The 25,547-nt window shown below is 41.1% G+C and overlaps 2 protein-coding genes and 1 non-coding gene across 9 annotated transcripts in view; 1 reads left to right on the top strand and 2 right to left on the bottom strand.

The window, feature by feature from the left end:
- Window positions 1-1,115: 1,115 nt before the first annotated feature.
- Window positions 1,116-6,614, bottom strand: LOC110534513 (small ribosomal subunit protein eS1). The gene is made up of 6 exons (XM_021619396.3): window positions 6,534-6,614; window positions 5,602-5,705; window positions 4,451-4,638; window positions 2,275-2,483; window positions 1,836-1,945; window positions 1,116-1,278 (listed from the first exon to the last, which is right to left on the bottom strand). The coding sequence occupies exons 1-6, from the start codon at window positions 6,593-6,595 to the stop codon at window positions 1,151-1,153; spliced, it is 801 nt and encodes a 266-aa protein (XP_021475071.1). The 5' UTR covers window positions 6,596-6,614; the 3' UTR covers window positions 1,116-1,150.
- LOC118937083 (small nucleolar RNA SNORA17) lies at window positions 1,679-1,808 on the bottom strand. The gene has a single exon (XR_005034479.1). It is a non-coding gene; the product is annotated as a small nucleolar RNA SNORA17 (small nucleolar RNA).
- A 7,549-nt stretch (window positions 6,615-14,163) lies between the features above and the next one.
- The window catches only part of LOC110533189 (lipopolysaccharide-responsive and beige-like anchor protein), a 356,513-nt gene continuing 345,129 nt past the window's right edge, over window positions 14,164-25,547 (top strand). For all 7 annotated transcript variants that reach the window (XM_090187615.1, XM_090187618.1, XM_090187619.1 and 4 more), the window contains exon 1: window positions 14,164-15,125. In XM_090187615.1, coding sequence (XP_090043741.1) covers window positions 14,943-15,125 — 183 coding nt within the window. In that variant the 5' untranslated portion in view covers window positions 14,164-14,942. The remainder of the gene's footprint in view (window positions 15,126-25,547) is intronic.

A 25,547-nucleotide genomic window follows, 5' to 3' on the forward strand; every position in this document is an offset into this window, starting at 1 on the left:
AAGTGTCATGGTTTGACATTCAGAAAAACATTGGTTAAGCTTAGACAGCGATTTTTTTTAATTTTTTTTTTTAGGTGTATAATCCTCACAGGGTGGAAATGTGGATCGTAAATTAGCCATAGATCCGAGTGAGCAAGACTGCGGTAGCGTATTGGTGAACAGGATTAACTTCTCTCAAACATGAACATTTAGGTAATTATTCAAATTAGCCTAACAGGGTAGGTAGAAATTTTATTTAGCTTTGCACCATTGTTTTCCCACCAAATAAATGGACACTTCCTGAATGTGGCATCATTGTAGGAAGGGGTTTTCTTAAATGGAGAATTAAAGTGATCAGGGACAAATCAGATTAAGAAATTATTTTATGCCTTATATTTCTCGGAAGTTGATAGCACCCGGGGACATAGCAAAACAAACATGCACTGAAAGGTGTTAAACATATCTTGAAAGGGAATTTTATGGTAAAGGATAGTAGCCTTGTGGGATCCACATTTTACACCAAGATCTTTCCTGAAGACAGAAAAGGCACCACATAGGAATGACCCAATAGCACATTTGAGGTCTAATTAATCTCAAAAAGTTGGCTTGTTTTTACAGTAAAACCACAATACTGAGAAGGGTTTATATTTGACCTATATTGCAATACGATGTAATTGAGCCCCTTGAATCTTAATTTGAGCGCCATGGTAGCATTTATAAACTGTAAAGTGTTGGTCCCATACGATCCCAAAAATGTTTAATGTGCACAAAATATTTACGTCCCTGTTAGTGGGCATTTCTCATTTACCAAGAACCCATTCAAACAGCATGATCATTACACAGGTGTACCTTGTGCTGTGGACAAAGGCCGCTTTAAAATGTAGTTCCAACAATGCCAGATGTCTCAAGTTAAGGGAGTGTGCAATTGGCATGCAGACTGCAGGAATGTCCACCAGAGATGTTAATTTCTAAACCATAAACTGCCTCAGTTTTAGAATTTGGCATTATGTCGAGTTTATTTTTGTATAGAGCTTTTCTTTTTCCAGATAGAAAACAAATGCTTTGATTTATGACTGAAAAAGAATAGCTCTATACTAAAACAACCATCCCATTAACAGAAGACGCCAACAGTTGAGTATCATTTACATTTTTTATTAAATCGGTCAGGTGTTTAGACGGTCTCTTGGATGGGGGGCTCGTAGCCGTCAGCCCTATCCACCTTAGCCCCAGTGTCATCCCCAGAGGGCTTGGCTGTACTGCTGCCACCACCCTCACCGTGGAGCTCCATCAGTTTGCCCACTGGAAGGAGACAAGAATAACATAAGCACAACTCAACAGGCTATTAGAGAAAGCCACATTGGATAAGTCACTTAGGATAATTTAGTATGCTAGGCTGTTTACACAATCCAAATCTGATCTTTTCACTAATAATTAATTGGGCTGCTTGTAAATGCAGCCATAGACATATGTTAAAACACAATCATGTCGTACAGAAACAAGTGTTGAGTTATCTTGCTGGAATATCAGAAATGCTGCCAGATGCTGGGAAGGGGACCTTATGGTGGTCATGATTAAGAACCTAAAATAACCAGGGTTATTGAAGGTCAAGGTTGTTTTTGAGGTTCTTTAATGAATGGTAAGTTGACAAAGATCCCGAATAGGCCTTCTTTCACACCATCAATTGTCTAGTATTGTGCCATCTGTCGGAGCCATGATCACTCCAAGTACCCACCGTTCTGGGTCCTTGGCGTAGACATAACCCTTTCACTCTCCGCCCCTTATGACACAGGCTCGACACATTGTCGGACTGCAACGCCTCAAGGGGCAGGATAGGTTTGAGGTTCAAGGTGACTTACATTCAAATTTGGGCTTCTTCAGCATCTTAACTTTCCTGACGTAGACGTCGTGGAGGGGGTAGATGGACTGGCAGGCCTTCTCAATGTCCTTGCCAACGGAGTCAGGGATCCTAGAGGACAAAGGGAAAGATAAATCAGTAAGAGGAAACCTGGCTTGGCTACTGAAAATGACCAGCTGAGAGATCTAGTTAAATTACTGGCTGCCTTCATTGAATGCCATTCAACTTACTCAGACATCAAAACTTAACTGTACACAATTAAAAATGCAGGAAAAGTGTTTGACACAGCCAACAATTTTGTTGACATAAATGATGCTTCATTTAAGTCAATTAATAAGCATGCCCATACATGCACTCCATGTTACATTTCACATGGACCACATCTTCCCAGAGTGCAGAACATTCTATTGAACCAGCAACAGAACGGCGAACATCCTTACAGCTTGTTGACGACTTCCTTCAGGTCGTTGGTCTGGACCTCACGGGTCATGATCTCCATCATCTTCTTCCTGATCTGACGGACCTGCTGGTGCTGGGCGTACGACGTCTTCCTGATCTGGTTGGTGCGCTTCTTGGTGAAGCCAACGCAGAACAGACGCAGGAGGTAGCCATCGGTGGTCTTCACGTCCACATGGGCCTCAATCATGGTCTGGCGGGGAGACAGAATGAAGGTTAATGAATAGTTTTGGGTACATTGGGCCCAACACGTTATCAATAACATTACAGGGCAGAAGTTAATTCATAGTAGAGGTCGACCGATTATGATTTTTCAACGCCGATACAGATTGGAGGACCAAAAAAAAGCCGATACCGATTAAAATCGGACGATTTGTATTTATTTATTTGTAATAATGACAATTGCAACAATACTGAATGAACACTTAATATATTACATCAATAAAAATCCATTTAGCCTCAAATAAATAATGAAACATGTTCAATTTGGTTTAAATAATGCAAAAACAAAGTGTTGGAGAAGAAAGTAAAAGTGCAATATGTGCCATGTAAAAAAGCTACCGTTTCAGTTCCTTGCTCAGAACATGAGAACATATGAAAGTTGGTGGTTCCTTTTAACATGAGACTTCAATATTCCAAGGTAAGAGGTTTTAGGTTGTAGTTAATATAGTATTTATCGGACTGTTTCTCTCTATACCATATGTTTTTCATTAACCTTAGACTATTGGATGTTCTTATAGGCACTTTAGTATTACCAGGAACACATCGACAACAGCCACACTCGAAGCAGCGTTATCCATCGCTCCACAAAAGCCACGGCCCTTGCAGGGCAAGGGGAACAACTACTCCACGTCTCAGAGCGAGTGACGTTGGAAACGCTATTAGCGCACACCTCGCTAACTAGCTAGCCATTTCACATCGGTTACACCAGCCTAATCTCGGGAGTTGATAGGCTTGAATTCATAAACAGCTGCTGGCAAACGCACGAAAGTACTGTTTGAATGAATGCTTACGAGCCTGCTGCTACCTACCATCGCTCAGTCCGACTGCTCAATCAAAATCAGACTTAGTTATAACATAACACACAAATACGAGCCTTAGGTCATTAATATGGTTGAATCCGGAAACTATCATCTCGAAAACAAGAAGTTTATTATTTTAGTGAAATACGGAACGGTTCCGTATTTTATCTTACGGGTGGCATCTCTAAGTCTAAATATTCCCGTTACATTGCACAACCTTCAATGTTATGTCATAATTACGTGCAAATTATGCAGCCCAAACTGTTGCATATACCCTGAGTCTGCGTGCAATGTACGCAAGAGAAGTGACAACTTACTGCATTCACGTAACAGGCAGTCTCCTCGTGGAGCGCAATGTAATCAGGTGGTTAGAGCGTCGGACTAGTTAACTGTAAGGTTGCAAGATTGAATCCCCCGAGCCGACAAGGTAAAAACCTGTTGTTCTGCCCCTGAACAAGGCAGTTAACCCATCGTTCCTAGGCCGTCATTGAAAATAAGAATGTGTTCTTAACTGACTTCCCTAGTTAGATAGAGATTAAATAAAAGGTGTCCCCAAAAAATTAAATAATCGGCCAAATCGCTGTCCCCAAAAAACAGACTTCCGATGGTTATGAAAACTTGAAATCGGCCCTTCCGATTAATCTCTAATTCATAGTGTTGAGATTACGCATAATGGTACAACGTTGAAATTGTGGTTTGCATTCCACGTGTGCTGAGAAAAACTGAAGGAAAGGCGGCACCTTCCAGCTTAAAGTTGCAATGACACTTTTTGGGCGATCCGACCAAATTGACATAGAAATAGCTCTGTCATTCTCATCGAAAGCAAGTATAAGAAGCGGTAGATGTTTTTTTTTTTAAATGCTTCCTGTTAAGTTTTGCAGACCAGCTTGAAACAGCTGAAAACACAATATTACATTGGTTTAGATGGTATAATGATTCTCTAAACAATGACTGGTTGTTTTGTCAAACAAACTGAAATTAGGCAAACTAAATGGCGGAGTGATTTCTGCATATTGCACCTTTAATGACAGTACTACCTATTTCCATCCGTTTTGTACTGTGATTATAAATGCATATCAAAATTACAATATCTCAACAAATCCAGCTGTGTGTTACATCCTCCTGTAGGATTCCTCACCTGCCACTTCTTGACCATGGAGCACATCTTGTCACGGGTCAGGTCCATGCCGTGGAAGTTGGTCAGACAGTTCTTGCCCTGCACGTCTTCTGAGATCAGCTTGAACTTGCGGAAGGCCACCTCATCGTTCTGCAGGTCAGCGAGGCTCACCTCGAACACACGTCCCTTCAGACCATCAGAGGCGATTCCTAGTAGAACAGATTAGTTGATGTGGGACGCAGTGAGGGGAATGGAGGCCAAGGCCGGAAACATCAGATCTCTTTACCAGTAGTCAGTTGCAATCATTGGGCCGAAACAATTTGTCATTGTGCATTCCCATTGTGTTAAGTACGGTACAAACAAATCCAAGACAAGACCGACAAGCTGAAACAATTTTAAAAGGGAAAACTAAAAGGGACATTACTGACCAACAAACCCATATTAAATGGTAGTTTTAGGACAACTTCAGGACTCTATTAGCTGGGACTCCCTGAGTTGTGCATCGTTTTGGTGTTTTGACAGAAAATAACCTTACCACCAGGGTCAGCTTCGCCAAACAAACGCTTCCTGTCAACAAAAGCACTTGTATAGTCGCTAGGAACTCTACTTACCAGACGTAGTGAAATGTGTACCTCGCTATTAAATAAAATGTTACATTGTGGTAGGAAGTCTTGCGTGAACTAATGGCAGACCGCCGTCTAACTTGGCAGGAATATGGTGCAGTTCGGACAAAAGTTGGATACCGATGTTTATTTGACAGCGAGGGACATTTCACTTTGTCTGGTAAGTTCCAAGAGATTGTACATATGCTTTTGTTGACCGGAAACATTTTTGGCAAAGCCGGTTATTAGCCATCGCCACCTAAGAGAACGATGCACAACTATGAGTCCAACCAATATACAGACTCCCAAAGTTGTTCCAAAGCTAGTTGAATTAGGCTACCTAGCTAGCTGGTTACAGTACAAGGTCAGGAGTTCCCGTTTTAGTCACCCCACTTTAATCAACCCCTAGTTTCCAAACTGTGTTATAATTCCACAGAACCATGTGGCTCTGTCTGCAGTTATTTTGCTGCATGTTAGTCTTTATACTGATAGCCATCACCACTGAACCATGTGGTTAATGTTGATTAATGATGCTCCATTAATCTGCATCGGTTGGAAAAGCAAACTTACTGGTTCCCTGAGTCCTCGAGACCAAGGTCTTGCCAATGTTGCGGATGTTGAACATAGCGGGTGCCTTGACATCATACCAGTCCTTCTTGGAGAAAGGGTCGACACTGGGGGATAGAGAAAGTAGTGTGGTCAATATCAGTTCTGTTAATCTGTTTTGATGACACAGGCCTATGTAGCTAGCTAAATAAACTAAGGTTGCAGTCTAGTTTACGCGAAACCAACCAAAGGACTAACGTTAACTTGTTATTGTCAAATTATGGCAATGGTATGAACGTCAACTTTCAGTCCAATCAAAACGTGGAAATTCAACAGGCACCTGGCTAATCAATAAAACATGACCGGAATACCATAACGTTAGCTAGCTGGTTACTAATGTAAGGCCCAGCTAACTGGCTAAATGATCTTATCTGATAAATGTGCCTTTTCTCGCTGACTAAAGGGTTGGCACCACGCACATGTAGCCCTGGCTGGCTTGGCTACAATACTTTGATCCTGTTTGACCTGACCACACCATTTCGTAGAAAATACTTCGTCTAGCTAACGTTGTCCACGTTATGTTCATGGATGGCCATATCTGCCATCTTGCTAGCCACCATAGTTACATGAATGATCTAGTTAGCTTAGCTTGTCAAGACAGACAATGTCGCTAGACTACAGAAAATGAGTGCATTTCGGCACATTTAAATAAAATGCTTCACGATATGCAGCCTGTGTTACGACTTCGACATTCTCTTTGGTAACAGTTCAGTGTCGCTTATGCACAAACTCATGAACCCTGAATGCACAGTGAGCCTAGCAGATTAGCAACAGTGCCCGGCCTGAGTGCATCCAGCCAAAATCAACCTCATCCTTCACATTTTCAAACTGAAAGTCAATAACTTGAACTTAATAGTGTACATTGCATGATTTAATGGATGAATTGCGCTACTTACATCTTCTTTTTGGCACCTTTTTTGCCACCTTTGGTCAGCCTCTTATTCTTGCCGACTGCCATGTTGGCTACAGGGAGTGAAAGAGAAGGAAATAGGAATTATCGCGAGTGTTAAAGATAGAGCTGAGATTTCTCACATCTCGCGACTCGCGATATGTTGAGACCTCAAAACTAGCACGTTGTCGTTCTCTACGGGCCTAAGCGTGATATCGCAGTCCTTTATTTGATACGTTATAACAACATTTAATAAACTCAGGAAGTGTTTGCTACATTGTATGATATAGTATTGTTATGCTACAATATTGATATTTCTATCATGATTCTACTGTATCCACTACAATAGCTGCTGCTTCTGCAAAAGCTAATGCGGATCCAAATAAACAATTTAACACACCCACTTTGACAGTTAGCTCAGTTCAGACGCTCACATGAATGATTGACATTCAGTCTGACATTGTGTTGTTTGTCTGAAATTTTGTAAATAAATACATAAGAATATTATATAATTCATGTATGATTTATAATAATATAAATCTCTGTTCCAGAATGAATGAATATATGCATAAACATGTAACTGAGTATAAAATATAAATTAGATCAGCCACTGGCTTTTACTGTGGCAATGAAATATGATGCACCAACACTTTCACAAATTAACTAAATTAAATTTACAGTCGCTGTCTGTGGAGAAATTAGCAGTCATATGAGCAGACCCATAATAACTTAAATACCTTCACCCAAAATATTCACTCACATATTCATGATGAAGGAAAGACTTTTCACCTGAATTACAAGAAAATAAACATAATATTGACTTAACTCAGTGTTTTCCAAACTCGGTCCTGGGGACCCCAGGGTATACAGTGCCTTGCGAAAGTATTCGGCCCCCTTGAACTTTGCGACCTTTTGCCACATTTCAGGCTTCAAACATAAAGATATAAAACTGTATTTTTTTGTGAAGAATCAACAACAAGTGGGACACAATCATGAACTGGAACGACATTTATTGGATATTTCAAACTTTTTTAACAAATCAAAAACTGAAAAATTGGGCGTGCAAAATTATTCAGCCCCCTTAAGTTAATACTTTGTAGCGCCACCTTTTGCTGCGATTACAGCTGTAAGTCGCTTGGGGTATGTCTCTATCAGTTTTGCACATCGAGAGACTGACATTTTTTCCCATTCCTCCTTGCAAAACAGCTCGAGCTCAGTGAGGTTGGATGGAGAGCATTTGTGAACAGCAGTTTTCAGTTCTTTCCACAGATTCCCGATTGGATTCAGGTCTGGACTTTGACTTGGCCATTCTAACACTTGGATATGTTTATTTTTGAACCATTCCATTGTAGATTTTGCTTTATGTTTTGGATCATTGTCTTGTTGGAAGACAAATCTCCGTCCCAGTCTTTTGCAGACTCCATCAGGTTTTCTTCCAGAATGGTCCTGTATTTGGCTCCATCCATCTTCCCATCAATTTTAACCATCTTCCCTGTCCCTGCTGAAGAAAAGCAGGCCCAAACCATGATGCTGCCACCACTATGTTTGACAGTGGGGATGGTGTGTTCAGCTGTGTTGCTTTTATGCCAAACATAACGTTTTGCATTGTTGCCAAAAAGTTCAATTTTGGTTTCATCTGACCAGAGCACCTTCTTCCACATGTTTGGTGTGTCTCCCAGGAGGCTTGTGGCAAACTTTAAACAACACTTTTTATGGATATCTTTAAGAAATGGCTTTCTTCTTGCCACTCTTCCATAAAGGCCAGATTTGTGCAATATACGACTGATTGTTGTCCTATGGACAGAGTCTCCCACCTCGGCTGTAGATCTCTGCAGTTCATCCAGAGTGATCATGGGCCTCTTGGCTGCATCTCTGATCAGTCTTCTCCTTGTATGAGCTGAAAGTTTAGAGGGACGGCCAGGTCTTGGTAGATTTGCAGTGGTCTGATACTCCTTCCATTTCAATATTATCGCTTGCACAGTGCTCCTTGGGATGTTTAAAGCTTGGGAAATCTTTTTGTATCCAAATCCGGCTTTAAACTTCTTCACAACAGTATCTCAGTATCTCAGTATCTCAACAGTATCTCAGTTTTATATCTTTATGTTTGAAGCCTGAAATGTGGCAAAAGGTCGCAAAGTTCAAGGGGGCCGAATACTTTCGCAAGGCACTGTACATGTTATAGTTTTGGCCTAGCACTACACAGCTGATTCAAGTAATCATAATGTAATGATGTGTTGATTATTTGAATCAGATGTGTAGTGCTAGGGCTTAAAAACAAGACATGCATCCATTGGAGTTTGGAAAACACTGACTTAACTATTCACAACATGTGTTAAACTACATCTTATATGCATGTTATTATGTTAAACTACATCTTATATGCATGTTATTATGTTAAACTACATTTTATATGCATATTATTATGTTAAACTATATATTTTATGCATGTTATTATGTTAAACTATATGTTATATGCATGTTATTATGTTAAACTATATGTTATATGCATGTATATTACTCAATACTGTATTACACTATTCAGTCAGCCAAGTACACTGCGTGACTGTCAGCCCTGACATGCTGTATTAGTGAACCAACAAGTGAATATTTAATGAAGAAAACAGGTTGAACCTGAATCTCAAACTGTTAACATTCCATGCAGGTGTGTCTGGCTTCCTTCCGTTATTAGGACACTGATACAACTGTGTCAATTACAGGGTTAGGGATGACGCCTAGCTGGGCTGAACCTGGTGACAATGTAAACATTGACATACATTCATTCTAGACCTACATTGTCTCCACACTCTTAGAAAAAAGGGTTCCAAAAGGGTTCTTCGGCTGTCCACATGTAGAACCCTCTGTGGACAGGGTTCTTCATGGAACCCAAAAGAGTTCTACATGGAACCAAAAAAGGTTATTCAAAGGGTTCTCTTATGGGGACAGCCGAAGAACCCGTTTAAGTTCTAGAAAGCACTATTTTTCTAAGATTCTATACAGTATCTGAAAAGTACCCTTTAATGTTCAACATATGTCCTAATGTTGGTGAGGCCTAATTTGGCCAAATCCCTCATATGTACAGTATACATAAATCATATACATTGTATAAATGAGTCTGAATGTGCATGTTAGAGACATGTTGTAACACCTAGTGAAGATGAATGCAAATAGAATTAATAACATTCCTGTCATCTCCTTGTCAGGGATAATCCCTGATCAGGAGAATGGAAGTGGGGGTCTTTAAAGCTCAACAACCATCCAACATGGAGTAAGTTCTTATCTTGTCACTGAAAACGTTTTGAACCACTCATCTGGCTTTAAAATCAGCAGGCGCCCAAAAAGGTCTTACTCTGGTCACTGAAAACGTTTTGAACCACTCATCTGGCTTTAAAATCAGCAGGCGCCCAAAAAGGTCTTACACTTGTCACTGAAAACGTTTTGAACCACTCATCTGGCTTTAAAATCAGCAGGCGCCCAAAAAGGTCTTACTCTGGTCACTGAAAACGTTTTGACCTTCTCGCCTTGTTGATATCACCACCCAAATCAAGAGAGGTGCAGCATCCTTTTCTCTCACAACATGCCTCCAAAAAACATGATCTTGATTGGCTGCCATATTGCCTACCTTCTGTAGCATGCTGCTAAAAATCAGCCTCCTATTCAGAAAGGCATCATCATCATCATCATCATCACAAGGATAAATTCACCCACTGGACACACACTGGTTGAATCAACGTTGCTTGCTTTCCAAACTGTACATTTTCTCCACGATTGTATTTCGAAATTTGCAAAAGGCAAACCGACAGCCGCATAGAATATAATCCATAGATGGCAGTTCCCATTGAAATCAGGACTGGCAGCCAATGATAGTGTACCCATGAGTTTAACACTCAGATTGCCAGGGTAAGAGGCTCCAAATCCCTTTTATGGATTATATGTCTATGGCCACAATGCAACAAGCTGTACATTTGGCGTGCATGCTGGCCAAATTGCGCCCCCCCCCTGATTGTAGGCAGCCGGTAACTACCAAAATAAAGGAAACACTTAAGTGAGGGATACAAAGTGTATGTTATGGGGTGGGTGCATTTTCCTGGCATGGTTTATGTCCACTTGTACAATCTATGCCAAGGCGCGTTGAAGCTGTTCTGGCAGCTTGTGGTGACCCAATACCCTAAGACACTTTATGCTGGTGTTTCCTTTTTTTTGTCAGTTACCTGTATGCACTTTTGATACAATTTAATCCACAGTTATGTTTTTGAAACTATTGATCCTCTGTGGCTAAATTATGCTATCTGGGGTATTTTGAACATTGAGAGCAGGCTCCTGTGGTTGGATTTAAAAAAAAATTAATTGTGTTTTTTTGGCTTTTGGACCCAGCCCCTGACTCATGCAATTGACCACGCAATTGACTTATTTATTATGCATTTTTTTAAATTAATCGGTTACCCAATCAAGGTAGGGCCCCCCAGTTACCCACGTGGACCCCATACCTCCTCTCCTCCCCCCATCTGATGATTAATGGAGCGGCAGCAGCAGGTTGTCTACACTCATTGAGAGTGGGCTCCTGAACCCACCTGTGGTTGGTGGTTGCAGTAAAAAAAATATAATATATACTGTATATATGCTTCTTGGGCCACCCACTGGCCTGGGCCCAGGGGCTTCAGCCCCGGTAACCCCTGCATTAAACCGGCCCTGTCCATGTAATTTCAACAAAATGACATTGAACCAAAGTGAAATAGACCTTGAATTGACATCTGTGCCCAGTGGGTAGTCTCTGGAGAGACATGTGTAATTCCCTCTTGTCATCATAATGCAACAGCCTTCACTCAGCTTAGTTTTCTGATCGAATCTGCCACATGGGGGGGTTCAAAGTAAATCCAAGCCTCACCCAGAATACATTTCTTAAAGAAAACAGTCAAGAGGATGTGTGTTCGAACCGTATGGTTTTAGCAGCCTTCATTTGTTCAGGATATTTCAAAAATATATATATTTCCCTCAGGTATTGATTTGGAAGGATATAATGAATGTTCATCCAATCAAAAGATGACAGCACTTTGGCACAAAGCTGTGTGAGTAGCTGAATTCATTAATGCGTTGTGGAACACAAAAGACAAAACAAGAAAAGAAAATTTTGTAAATGAAATGTGTATTTAATTTACATCATCAAGGTTGCAGTTCAACAGCACACTATGAAATACAAGTTACTATATCAACACTCCCTCTTACTTTCATTTTGTAGGTTACCTCAGGTAAGTCAGTGCAAAAGTGTCTTGACTTGAACCCACTCAACGTTGCCTGCATGTAAATTAAAGCATTGCACTGTAGTAAGCACTTATATTTCAGGTCACTACTACTGAGACCAACCTTGACTTTGTCTACGTCCCAAATGGAACCCTATTTCCTTTACAGTGCACTTATTTTGATCAGAGGCCCCCTATTCCCCATAGGGCTCTGGTCAAATGTAGCGCACATTAAAAGGAACAGGGTGCCATTTGGACCGCAACCATTGTCTGATGCTGGAACTCAACTGACTGCCTTGTGTCCCAGTGTCCCCAGGGAGAGGGATTGCTTGTGAGGTCAAAAGAATTGTGGCGCTGCCTGACTCCTTGGCAACAGCACTAGAACTGCGTCCTAAAAGGGCACATTATTCCCCACACAGTGCACTCCTTTTGACGAGAGCCTTATGGGCCCTGGTAAAAAGTAGTGCACTATTTAGGGAATATTGTGCCATTTAGGATGCAACCTAGGACTGGGAGCCATCCCACATTCCACTGAGCAACTGAAGTCATCCTGTATCAGAGCCTCCTAGGAGATGAGAGGAGACACACATCTTTATGATGCAATAACGATCTTTGTTCAAATACATTGCATTTGATCTTTGACTACATTTCAATCATACATAGGCTATTCAATATACGTAGGCTAAATGAAATAGAAACCTATCTGACAATGTATCTATTTGGTCTCATAAACGTCTTAAACAAGTTTCAAGTTTTAATGTCACGTGCACAAGTACAGTGCAATGCCTTTCTTGCAACATGGGTCAGTGACTGGAAGAGGCAAGAGAAGCATCGCTGTCACATCGTTTTAATGTCTGGTTTCTATCACCTCCGGTTGCATTACAGCTGTCAATGTTCCACTGCATGGACTGTAGAGAGAAGCATCACAATTTACATTTCTCATGTGAATATGACTTACATTTTTTTTGGTTTACAGCAGGACATTATTTTGTCTAATCTTATTTTCATCAATAATATAAACATTTACAAATGTTTCCCCTTCTGTACAACTGTAACCATGGTTGCATAATGTGGGTAGATAATGCCTAAAGTCTGCCTATAGGAAAAAATATACATTATATTGACAACCATTATTACAGCCTAATCCTTAGAGTTTTTATATGCAATTTTTTAATGCAACATCTCTGGTATGTCTTTGAGTGCACAGCAGTAGATGACTCCTGACTCGAGCAAGTATCTTCCTCTTGCCTTTAGACGTCTCTGCATTATAGGCCAACCAGCTGCAATATGAGGCGAAATTGTACACTAGACTCTATTCCGTTGGAACCGAACATTTGTGAAGCCCTACTCGTTTCCTGCATTATAAGCCTCCCCTCTGTCCCTGGCATGAACAAGTCCACAGCGCCATCCACCTGGGCTACACCTGAGACCATATCAACGCCTGAGACACTCTGTCAGTCACTCGATGCCCACCGCGCATGCTCCACTCATTACTGTTCTCTTAGCAGCAGGATTTTATGTTGGCAGCACGATCGCCGATTTTTCCCACGTGAATAAGAGTCCCTATGTAAATACATGATAAACTTTGGGAATATCGATTTTTTTTTTGCAATCTAGTGCGGTACAACTGTTTTTCACAGCATTGCAACCAATGCGTTGATTGTCTTGTATTATTTATGCATTTCTTTGGAAAGTTTAAACAAATACTGGAATGTTGATAGCTATTGTGTAGGCTCCATTTAAAGAAATACACTTTTAATAAAATACAAACATATGTTATTGGAATTATTCAATAGAGTCTGCAAAACTTAAATTGGTCTCTTGTGCTTGACAACGGGGACTTTTTGGGTTGTAGAGAAAAAAACTTTACTACCTGTCTCATATAAACTGTGGTGGGAAATACTCAGTCGCATCTCTACTAACCAAATATAATTAGCTTTGGCGGTGGACTGTGTCACACAGCCTGCTGCTGGCTTTTCACTCCACCCCCTCCATAGCCAACAATGCAGCACACTGTTATAGACTCTACATGGGATACATATTGGCTTGTAAAGATTACTTTTCTACCTCCTTCAGATAAAGTGTGGTGTGAAATACTCAGTAAATACTTAGCCAGCAGCAGACCGTGTGACACAGTCCCCTTCAAAAATGACACATATTTGGTTATTAGAAACCCTACTGAGTATTTTCCACCCCACATTAGCTGAGACAGGTATAACAGTTACCTCTTCAGCACAATATTCTGTATGTGTATGTAGGTCTTACATTTTTTATTTCATAAATTACCTATTGCCTTTTCTTGTTGGCACAGTAAAAGTGGCCATTGATTCAAATGTAATATATTTTGAATTGTAATGTTTTGAAATGCGGGCTTTTATTTTAAAGGTTTCCTCGTTACCATACGAACATGACGTCATCATTTGTGCCGCTGGCAGAATACTGGTATAATACTGTCATGGCGTGGAAGAGCTGTAGCAGGGGGTAAATCAGGAAGAGAAAGCGCTGTAAGTGGGTTAACACTGAAATTTGAGCAAGTCTAGCAGTTTTTAGGGAAAGACCGAGTGGATGACTGCTGTCCCTTGTCGAGCACCACTGGCGCTGTTGCGGTACTTGAGCCACGTTTAGGAGTTCTTGCTCATGACAGCACTCTACCTGTCAAGCCTGCTGTGACAATAGCAAGTTCTACTGCTGTAGCCTGGCTGGACTAGTGAAGAAATGAAAGTCGCAGGTGCCTCTCATATTTTGACAGAGGGGAGGAAGGGCAAGGTCTCTGCGACTTGCCTTTAGAACCAAACCTTTTTAAGCCGGTCCATTTTAGTGAACGGTTTTTGATGCATTATTTCATTCGCCTCCTTATCGAGTTTCCGACCGGGGGAGAGGAGTTTTACATGGAAACGCAGTGACAACTCCAATGTCGCGGTGTCATCGGCTAGAAATCCAACTCTCGTGCGCCTGTGCCTTTCGCGGACTACAAAACATACTTTGTTGACTCGAAGGCTTATTTTGGGAACTGTTTTGAATGGGGAGGGAAATATTTTCGTTGTTTACCTCCAGACTGTCGACATAGCTGGAAAGAGGATACCATTTGTTTTTTTTCTTTCACCGACTTTACTGTATCCCATTACCGCCTTTGGGGGTGAACAGGTGCCTTACCTGTTACCGCCACCTGTCCTCCTGTAGCAATGGCTAGCGAGGAGACGCCTGGTGCTGGGCGACCAGCCGGGCAAGGTGATGGAGCTGCGGCGGTGTCGCTCAACCCTGGGATCCCAATCCGAGGAATCAAAATGAAATTCGCTGTCCTCGCCGGCCTGGTGGAAGTTGGGGAAGTTTCCAACCGGGACATTGTGGAGACCGTCTTCAACCTGGTAAGCTGATTATCGGAAGCCACACTCTAATCTAAATAGTCCCTGGAAACCGTCCATAGAGGATCATGTTACACGTTGCTCTGTCTACCAACCTGCATTTTCTATTTTTCTGGTACACCTTAGGCTACATCCTGGCCACAATATTAGTTTATAATGAAGGCTATATTGTGACTAGGCTGGCCTACTATATGGTCCAATAGCTGAATACATAATATTTACTTTCCATGATAAGGTAACTAGAGTAGTAGGCTATGCGGAACTAGGCTATAGCCTATTCGTTAGAAATGTGTGGGCTAATGGTGCATAAGAGTTTTCTTTGTAGAATTTGTATGGGGATGGAAATGCTATATTGGTTTTACAAATCATTACTTGAAAAAGCTTTGTAACCAACCAGCGAGGCATGATCACTTTTCATATTATTTACACAGGATGCAATAGGCATAGTCCTGTTCATAGTTTAGAAAAATAATGTTTATAGCCATACAGTGGAGGTGTCGCAATACCCATAAAACCTAGCGATCCAGGGAGATGGTTCCAATAGTTTTTTGCACCATCCATTTTTTCCCATTTAAAACAAGGTCTGTGTTTTGTGTAGGCTTACCCTGGCGTGACGTTTTGATAGCCATGTAAATCTCTCTCGGACAACTTGTATCAATATATTCGGCTCTATTTACACTCAGATTCGTATACATCATGCAAAACTACAAATCCCTGCAAGCTCCTGCACGTTATCTCAAGCTGACACCTTTGCTAACAGGTATTGTGTCAATTTAAAACGTGCACAAGACAGTTCACAGAATTGTCAATTTTAAAGAAATATAGCCAATTTATTCAGTACTACTTTTAGCTAACATTAGATAGTTAATCCAGAGTTTCTTACCTTTGCCTCGATTCAGCAGGCTGTCCAGATCATCATGGCATTTGTAGTTCTTTATGATAGCCACATTAGCAGCTAATTAGCATTTCAGTTTTGAGTGGTAAATACAGGTGAATATATTAATAAGGGACCTTGTCCTAGAGAGATTTACACAGTTATCAAAACGTCAGGCCAAGGTAAGCCTTCAGGAAACACAGCCCTCATTTGAAGTGTTTCTAAAATCTCCTATGGGAAAAATTAATGGTTGAATAACGATTGGAACCATTTCCCTGTTTGACCGCTAGATTTGATAGGTATTATGACTCCTACTGTGGCACTCTATAGGTACTTAAATGTCATCTTAGTGACACTTTAGTAACAGTTCTACGGTGGGATTATAATAGACACAAGTGCATACCTGTTGGACTATAATTAAATGTGAAGAGGGCCTACATGATATCTCTCTGTCATGATTTCAGTTTGTTTAAAAGAGGTGTGTCATATTTCATGATAGTCTACTCAAATTGCACAATATTATTCTAAGCTATCTCTGCAAGGTCTCTCTCTCTCTCTCTCTCTCTCTCTCTTTCTCTCTTTCTCTCTCTCTCTCTCTCTTTCTCTCTCTTTCTCTCTCTTTCTCTCTCTTTCTCTCTCTTTCTCTCTTTCTCTCTCTTTCTCTCTCTTTCTCTCTCTTTCTCTCTTTTTCTCTTTCTCTCTCTTTCTCTCTCTCTCTCTTTCTCTCTCTTTCTCTCTCTCTCTCTCTCTCTCTCTCTCTCTCTGGTTGGCAGCAGACATTGAGGCTCAGGTCTAGGAATGAATGAAACTAATAGAGGATAGGCTAGTGAGTCGCTGAAGCAGAGCATGGAGGATTTAGTGGAAAAAAAGCAGGAAAGGCTGGCAGTTAATGAGAACGGGAGGTAGAACTGGCAAAACTGCTTTGTCACTGTGGCAACACAATGGAGTCACACACACACAGGCTGAGGCTCATCCCCAGTCATCACAGTAGGCTCCATCACACCTACTGGGAGGGATGCGGCCGGTGTGGCACGGCAGCACTGTAACCTCCCTCCCTCCCCACTTGAACACTAAACTCCCTCATGGAGTCAGCCAGTCAGCCCTCACCCTCAGGTAGCTGTGAGGAAAGTGGATAAGTGTCTGGCTGATGGAACAATGCCTTAGCATTTAGAATGCTGTTTCTAATGTCATGCCAAATATAGAAACCCAAGCATTATAATTTTTTTTGTGGGGGCGGGGTGTCAATTTTTTTTTCTGTCGTTCATGTCTTTCAGTTGAACAGTGGTACTAGTCTTATGCTCCGTCGTGTTTCCGAGCTCGGTTTTCAGCTTTGTGCTGCTGGCCTGCACGGTGTGAGATAAACCTTGAAATATTATCCCTCCAGCAACGTGTCTATTATAAAGTGCATATTCATGATAGTTTCTTTATCCAGAGAGGAGAAGACATAATTGCAGTACACAGAAATGAGCAGTAGAGACAACCTGCCAGGTCTCCAATGTGCCAGAGTGAGAGAATCTCACAGGCTGTGTGTGCATCCCAAATGGCACCCTATTCCCTATATTCTGCACTACTTTTGACCAGAGCCATATGGGACCTAGGTCAAAATTAGTGGACTATATAGGGAATAGGGTGTCATTTGGGATACAACGCGAGTCCCTGGGCCTACTGATGCGTTTGTACCCGACCTGTCTCCCCTCCATTCCCTCTTGTTTGTTTAGCATGGCCAATGTCATTTGAGGTTTTTGAGACATGGCACTTTGCATTTCATGCTCTGTGCTCTTCTTTCTGATCTCTCCTTCTACTCTCTCTCGCGCGCTCTCTCTCCCTCTCTCACTCTCTCTCTCACTCTCACTCTCACTCTCACTCTCACTCTCACTCTCTCACTCTCTCACTCTCTCACTCTCTCACACATATGGATTTATCATAATGGCTGGATCCTCCTCTCTCCAGAAGTGGCTCATTTGCAGTTGCTCTGCGGATGACTCAAACCCCCAAGGGTCAAAGGCAAAATTAATCTTTCCTCAAACAAATCCCTCTCAAATGAATAGGATATCCAGCCAGACTTAGGCCCGCGCAAAGGATATTGGGTAGCGTAGCATTCTGAATTAGGGCTGTCCCCGACTAAAAAAAATAAATAAATCTTGGTCTACCAAGAGTCGTCTGTTCTTTCGACTAATCGATTGGTCAACATTTTTAAACATATATTTTTCCATATGTAGACACATCCTATGTGTTTTAATCAAACAAACTATATGCACGGAGCTTATCTGCTGCTTTAAGCGCACTGTTTGAGGAAATAATTAAGACACAAATGACTAGAGGGAGCCAACCTAATTGATTTGTTTGTGCTCAGACTTGCTGTGCTGTGTTAAAAAAGGACAGCGAGGGACTGTGACTAGCATCCATTGGCTCTCTCCTCCATGTTGCAGTGACCACTACTTAACTTCAACAGTGTTTATCCCGCTGTCCATGTTGCTGAAGGTGCAACATAATTACAGCCATTTCTGACTGAAAAGTTCTATTACCAAAATCCCTAATGTTTAGGGATTCCCTCAACTAGTGATGGCATTTTTGGCCGATACCGATATTAAAAATCTTAGCGGCCTTTTAAGCATTCTAGTTCAGTTAAATAGTTAACACACACATGGGCGCAGCGGTCTAAGGCACAGAGTCTCTGGTTCGAATCCAGGCTGTATCACATCCGGACATGATTGGAAGTCCCATAGGGCAGCGCACAATTGGCCCAGCGTCATCCGGGTTTAGCCAGGGTAGGCTGCCATTGTAAATAAGAATTTGTTGTTAACTGACTTGCCTAGTTAAATAAAGGTTACACACACACCACACTGATCAAAAAGTTATTTTGTTGGCATTTCCATGTCCCCATTACCAGTAAAACATAATAAAAACCTATTTCTTTCACTTACTTGCTGTGCTGTTTCATTGTTCATTTGTTCAGTCATTTCATTCTCAACCAGATTTATATGGAACACCGTTTGGGTCTTTGTGTCTAAAAATATACTATTTAACACTATTTGATGTGTCAAATAAGCTTGTTGACCAATCAGGACCTGAATATGACTGCACACCACATAATAATTTAACGTGTTCATACATTTTTTACGTTTTGATTACACTCACTTGTATTTCATATGTCACAACGATTCATCGATACAGCTATGATGCTGGTAAAGTTGGCTCGCACACCTACAGTGCTGGTAAAAAAAAGCTAGCTAGCTCATGGATGCAAGCAATGTTCTTCCACAAAAACATAGCAAAACGACATCTGTTTCAGTAGCTATATGGTTAGTTAGCTGACTATATAACTAGGTGTCATCATCTAAAATAACCCTCGGAAGATAGCCACAATAAGGATTAGCCGCAATAGTGGACTAGCCTTCAAAAGGCGGTTAGCCTTCAAAATAAAATATGGCATAATTCTACTATTTGCATCACTGTCAACGACATACTTTGATTTTGAAGGCAAACCTCAAATTCCACTGTTGTGCCTAATCCGTATTGTGGCTAGCTTCACAACACAACCCGTTCCGGTCGAGCCTTTCTAACCAGATGAAGCTAGCTGGCTGCTTATAACGTTAGCTTTGGGCAACAGGGTTAAGTAGCTGGCTAGCTATTTATTTTCATGAACTGAAGTTCAATTTCAGTACGTGAACAAGTGGCAACCTAGCTAATACTTACTCACAAGGATTCCTAAATCATTGCTAAGAATGATCAAATTAACTGCAGTTTTTACTGGTCATTGATTTCAGGCTGGTTGTATTGGTGCTAGCTAGATACCAAGCTAAAGCTAGCTACCCCAGAATTTGTGGTCGAACAAATTATGCTTTATTACCAACGCGGTATTGTAAACACATCGTTCGTGGCCGGTGTTTGCTTGTTTGCAGACTTTTTTTGTTCAGCTTTGACAGTGCTACTGTATCTTTTTTTGACATGCAAAGACCCAAATGGCGTTCCATAGTATGTATGTTGTGAAGCTAATAGCAGTGACACTATTACTGTGTAACTCCGGTAGGGCAGCATCGGGAATATAGCGCACTTGGTAGTGTTTACCAGTGCAGAGAACGGTTGATTGTCAAGGGCAATGAATTCCAGTATCTTGGCTTTAATGGATTTCGCCTTTGAGTTGTCTCGATTAATGTTTTTACTCTTTCAAATGACTACTCAACTTGTTGACTACTCAATCCACACAGCAGACATTGTGGGCTAGTTTAGGAATGCTGTGTTGCACGTATATGGCAAAATTTGACGTGGCGCCATTACGTCATGTACCTTAGTTATATAGGTATGCACGTCAGCTTTGACATCAGTTTTGCACATCGGCGTTAAACTAGACTTCCGATATGTTCACCAATATATCGTGCATCCCTACCCTCAACCTGCTCTCTTTACGTGACGCATGTATGCGTTGCATGCACGTGACCAATAGGGCCTGACTTATAGAATATTATAACAAACTCTGAACACGTGACAACTTAATGGATACAGAGGACGTGACAAGTAAACTCAAAACAGGGGAATGTTTACTGGTTGCTCAGAAGGTAAAGGGTGAAGTCGGATGTGTGGTATAAATTTGACGAGTTGTGGAAAATACTGGAGATCAAGACAAAGAAGGTAAGGAGCAAGTTCTGTGTCCATGTTATGTGTGGCAAACAGGTGCTGTTAGGTTACAATATAATTTTTTCGGATTGTTTGGAACAATGTAAACAACACTAAATAAATTATCAGGTTACCAGAGAGTCTGCTGAGATGTTTATTTTTTGTAAATCCTTTATTACAGCAAAGACTAAAAACAGTTGCATTCATTCGTGAATGCAATTTCCGAAATGGAACGGTTTATTTGTTTGCTAATTATTCAAGGATCACATTTATTTTATTTTAAAACGAAAATACTTGATTGCATTTAAAATCAGGAATGACATGTGATAATATGAATGATTGATAAAGTAGCTTGTATAAGTATTGAAATATAGGCCTAAGTAAGTTATGGTATTAAGACTAAACATGATGTGCTCTTTGGCCTCCAGTTCAGTGTTGGTTATACAAGGCTGCTATACTAAGCCTACTAAAGATAATGACATGACTTATTAATATTATTATTATTATGATGATGATGATCATAATAACAATAATAGTAATAACAAGATCAAGAAAAATGAGGTTATTATTATAATAAATGTAATATTTCTAACAGTTTGGAAGAGCGTAAACAACAGTAAATAAATAATAAGTATTACCAGACCAGGCGGTTCTAAATAAAAAGTGTAAATCTTTTATTACAACATAGCAACAAAAAAAACTGCTGAATTTGTGAAATTGTTTATCCAACATGTTGAGGCTTGGTCCTCACAGAATCAGTAGGCTATTAAACAAACAATTAAGCAGGATCTGTCTTGTTTCTGTAGATATGGAGGATTCATAAAGCCAGGCACATTTGAACAGTTAGGCTGTTGATTATAGACTTAATTAAGTTGGTTTCCTCTCTCCTCACTTTTATAAGACAGTTAAGGCAAGGGCTTTTTTCTCTTTTCCTACTTCCACTGCTGCCTCCGCCACATTATTCTCAACCCCAATATACTGTTAAACTTTGCTGTTATGCACATAGCAATATGGTCTAGGAAAAGGCGGCAATTCAACAGTGTTTTAGAACCGCGGACAGCCACCACTATCCAATGCGGGAGAAACAAATTATTTCATAACAAATATGCTATTAGTATTGCACCATTGTTCTTATGTTATAACCATATACAATTTCAGTAGTACATGTCTTAGTGATGGATTCACGGCCTCCACAATGGATCAGTCCACTCAGACAGGCGTGAATCAGACAGGTGTCTTGTACACCGTGAAATTATTCTTGTTTTTTGCTACTGTTCGACTAAAGAAATCTCTTTCGACCAACAGCCTATCGACCAAACAATCAACCAGTTGAATACTTCCAATTGGCGACAGATTTTCATGCAAATATTCAAAAATCTGCATATAAGAAAATATGCTCATTTTCTCACCAGTGGTGTTTTACCGAACTGACTTGTTGCGGATAAAATTCAGTGCGTGATGACGTAGTGCACAAAACACTGAATTTTTTCATACCAAATAAAAATCTAAAGTTCATTGTGTTTCCATTGCATCTTTTCTCTACCGATAGTTTTGTCACAAACTGTTGCGTTATATAGTGTATCTGCCAACTCTGGTCTCTGCATGTGCGCTCTAGACAACAGCTGGCAGATACAGTGCTGCTAGGCTATTGGACATGATGACATTATTATGGAAAAATAATATTTAATTTGAAGTTTTTTTTGTTGCTTCAATAGAGTGATCATTGACGTGCAACTATAGTTTTCCCTCACGAAAAATACATCAGTGCAATACATTCAGCAGAAATGGCCTCATTTTTATCAGATGACAACAGAAGTGAAACACTATTTGGCTAGCAGCCACACAAGTAAATGATCTAACAATGAAAAATCATATTTTTTTGTGTGCAAATACGATGTATGGCCATCATAGTTCTAATCTTTATCATAGAAAAAATGTAGCCAGCTACATTTGTTTTGCTTGAAGTTCATCTTGCATTTTAGCAGAGAAAAGCTACACCTGGAAAAGAAGCTACACATCAGTCAGAGCACTGTCTCCTGATAAAATTCCTGTTTGTGAATTCTCATCAGAGTAGAGAAGTGCAAGTGAAGCACCAAATTATCCTGACGCCGAGCAGAAATTAGAACAAAGAGCATTTTAGATCTGCGTTTACAAAACGCAGCAAGATATTTCTTATGCGTTTTTATAAAAAAAAAATTCTGCGTGAAACACTCTGCGTTAACACGACCCCTGCATTATGGACAATAGCTAGGCCTAGCTATAGGTCTACCTCAGGCCGTCACACTCAGCCAGGCAGCTTGATTTAACGGCGCCTCACCACTCACTGGAAGCTGAATCGTCTGCCGCTCTCCTCTGTAAACCATTGACTCAGAATGACTAAGACTGCTGGGCTCTGCTCTGACACTGGAGATGGGGGATTTGGCTCTGTGGAATGTCACCTGGGTTTTATTCCAAGCCAGGTCGCTATGGCTGGGCAGGCCCATGATAGCCTTTTGTAGTGGTTGCCATGGAAACCATGCATGGGAACAGGCAATCAGGTTCCCCTCTCCCTGATGCTGTGGAGTAGGTGAAGTTTCCCCTAGACGCTGGGTCAGTTTTGTATTTTTCCCACACATAGATAAGGTTAGGATTGTGGGCAGGGGAAACTGATCCTAGATCTGTACTTTGGCGAAACCTCTGATTAGAGTTAGAGTAACTACTTTGTGCATATGTGTGCATTTTCTATTTCAATTCTCATGCAGAGGAACATGGCCCTTGTTGTACCTTGTGCTTTCATTCACAATTCAAATATTTCTGAACTTTTATTTGAGTTAGTTTGTAGGCCTCTCTGTCTGAATCCAATTATTGCATTGTCTTTATAGATTAACAGCTCCTCTTGTCTCAGATCTCATAAATATTTCAGCCTGTGCTCCCATGTTCAGTTTCCTCAGTAGAATGTCATAGGCAGCTGAGCTGCATGTATTCAGTTTCCTCAGTAGAATGTCATAGGCAGCTGAGCTGCATGTATTCAGTTTCCTCAGTAGAATGTCATAGACAGCTGAGCTGCATGTATTCAGTTTCCTCAGTAGAATGTCATAGGCAGCTGAGCTGCATGTTCAGTTTCCTCAGTAGAATGTCATAGACACCTGAGCTGCATGTATTCAGTTTCCTCAGTAGAATGTCATAGACACCTGAGCTGCATGTATTCAGTTTCCTCAGTAGAATGTCATAGACAGCTGAGCTGCATGTATTCAGTTTCCTCAGTAGAATGTCATAGACAGCTGAGCTGCATGTATTCAGTTTCCTCAGTAGAATGTCATAGACACCTGAGCTGCATGTATTCAGTTTCCTCAGTAGAATGTCATAGACACCTGAGCTGCATGTATTCAGTTTCCTCAGTAGAATGTCATAGACAGCTGAGCTGCATGTATTCAGTTTCCTCAGTAGAATGTCATAGACACCTGAGCTGCATGTATTCAGTTTCCTCAGTAGAATGTCATAGACAGCTAAGCTGCATGTATTCAGTTTCCTCAGTAGAATGTCATAGACAGCTGAGCTGCATGTATTCAGTTTCCTCAGTAGAATGTCATAGACACCTGAGCTGCATGTATTCAGTTTCCTCAGTAGAATGTCATAGACACCTGAGCTGCATGTATTCAGTTTCCTCAGTAGAATGTCATAGACAGCTGAGCTGCATGTATTCAGTTTCCTCAGTAGAATGTCATAGACACCTGAGCTGCATGTATTCAGTTTCCTCAGTAGAATGTCATAGACACCTGAGCTGCATGTAGTCAGTTTCCTCAGTAGAATGTCATAGACACCTGAGCTGCATGTATTCAGTTTCCTCAGTAGAATGTCATAGACACCTGAGCTGCATGTATTCAGTTTCCTCAGTAGAATGTCATAGACAGCTGAGCTGCATGTATTCAGTTTCCTCAGTAGAATGTCATAGACACCTGAGCTGCATGTATTCAGTTTCCTCAGTAGAATGTCATAGACACCTGAGCTGCATGTAGTCAGTTTCCTCAGTAGAATGTCATAGGCAGCTGAGCTGCATATTACTTAAACCCTGTTCCTTTATCTGAATCCTGATTTTCTGTGTCTCTGCTTAGTTGACTGTGGCAGAATCAATAGATTTTTTTATTTGAGATGTCATCAGGCTTTCACGATTAAAACATTCCCAAACATTCGCGTGAAACTGAAAGCGCGAACCACAGCTTTTAATCAGGGCAAGGTGACCGGAAACATGACCGAATACAAACAGTGTAGCTATTCCCTCCGCAAGGCAATTAAACAAGCTAAGCGTCAGTATAGAGACAATTCAACGGCTCAGACACGAGGTATGTGGCAGGGTCTACAGTCAATCACGGATTACAAAAAGAAAACCAGCCCAGTCACGGACCAGGATGCCTTGCTCCCAGGCAGACTAAATCACTTTTTTGGCCCACTTTGAGGACAATACAGTGCCACTGACACGGCCCGCAACCAAAACATGCGGACTCTCCTTCACTGCAGCCGAGGTGAGTAAAACATTTAAACGTGTTAACCCTCGCAAGGCTGCAGGCCCAGACGGCATCCCCAGCCGCACCCTCAGAGCATGCGCAGACCAGCTGGCTGGTGTGTTTACGGACATATTCAATCAATCCTTATCCCAGTCTGCTGTTCCCACATGCTTCAAGAGGTGCCACCATTGTCCCTGTTCCCAAGAAAGCTAAGGTAACTGAGCTAACTCACTTCCGTCATCATGAAGTGCTTTGAGAGACTAGTCAAGGACCATATCACCTCCACCCTACCTGACACCCTAGACCCACTCCAATTTGCTTACCGCCCAAATAGGTCCACAGGAGATGCAATCTCAACCACACTGCACACTGCCCTAACCCATCTGGACAAGAGGAATACCTATGTGAGAATGCTGTTCATCGACTACAGCTCAGATTTAACACCATAGTACCCTC

The sequence above is a fragment of the Oncorhynchus mykiss genome, chromosome 10 (assembly GCF_057628025.1).
Source record: "Oncorhynchus mykiss isolate SJ-2025 chromosome 10, ASM5762802v1, whole genome shotgun sequence".
NCBI lineage: Eukaryota > Metazoa > Chordata > Actinopteri > Salmoniformes > Salmonidae > Oncorhynchus > Oncorhynchus mykiss.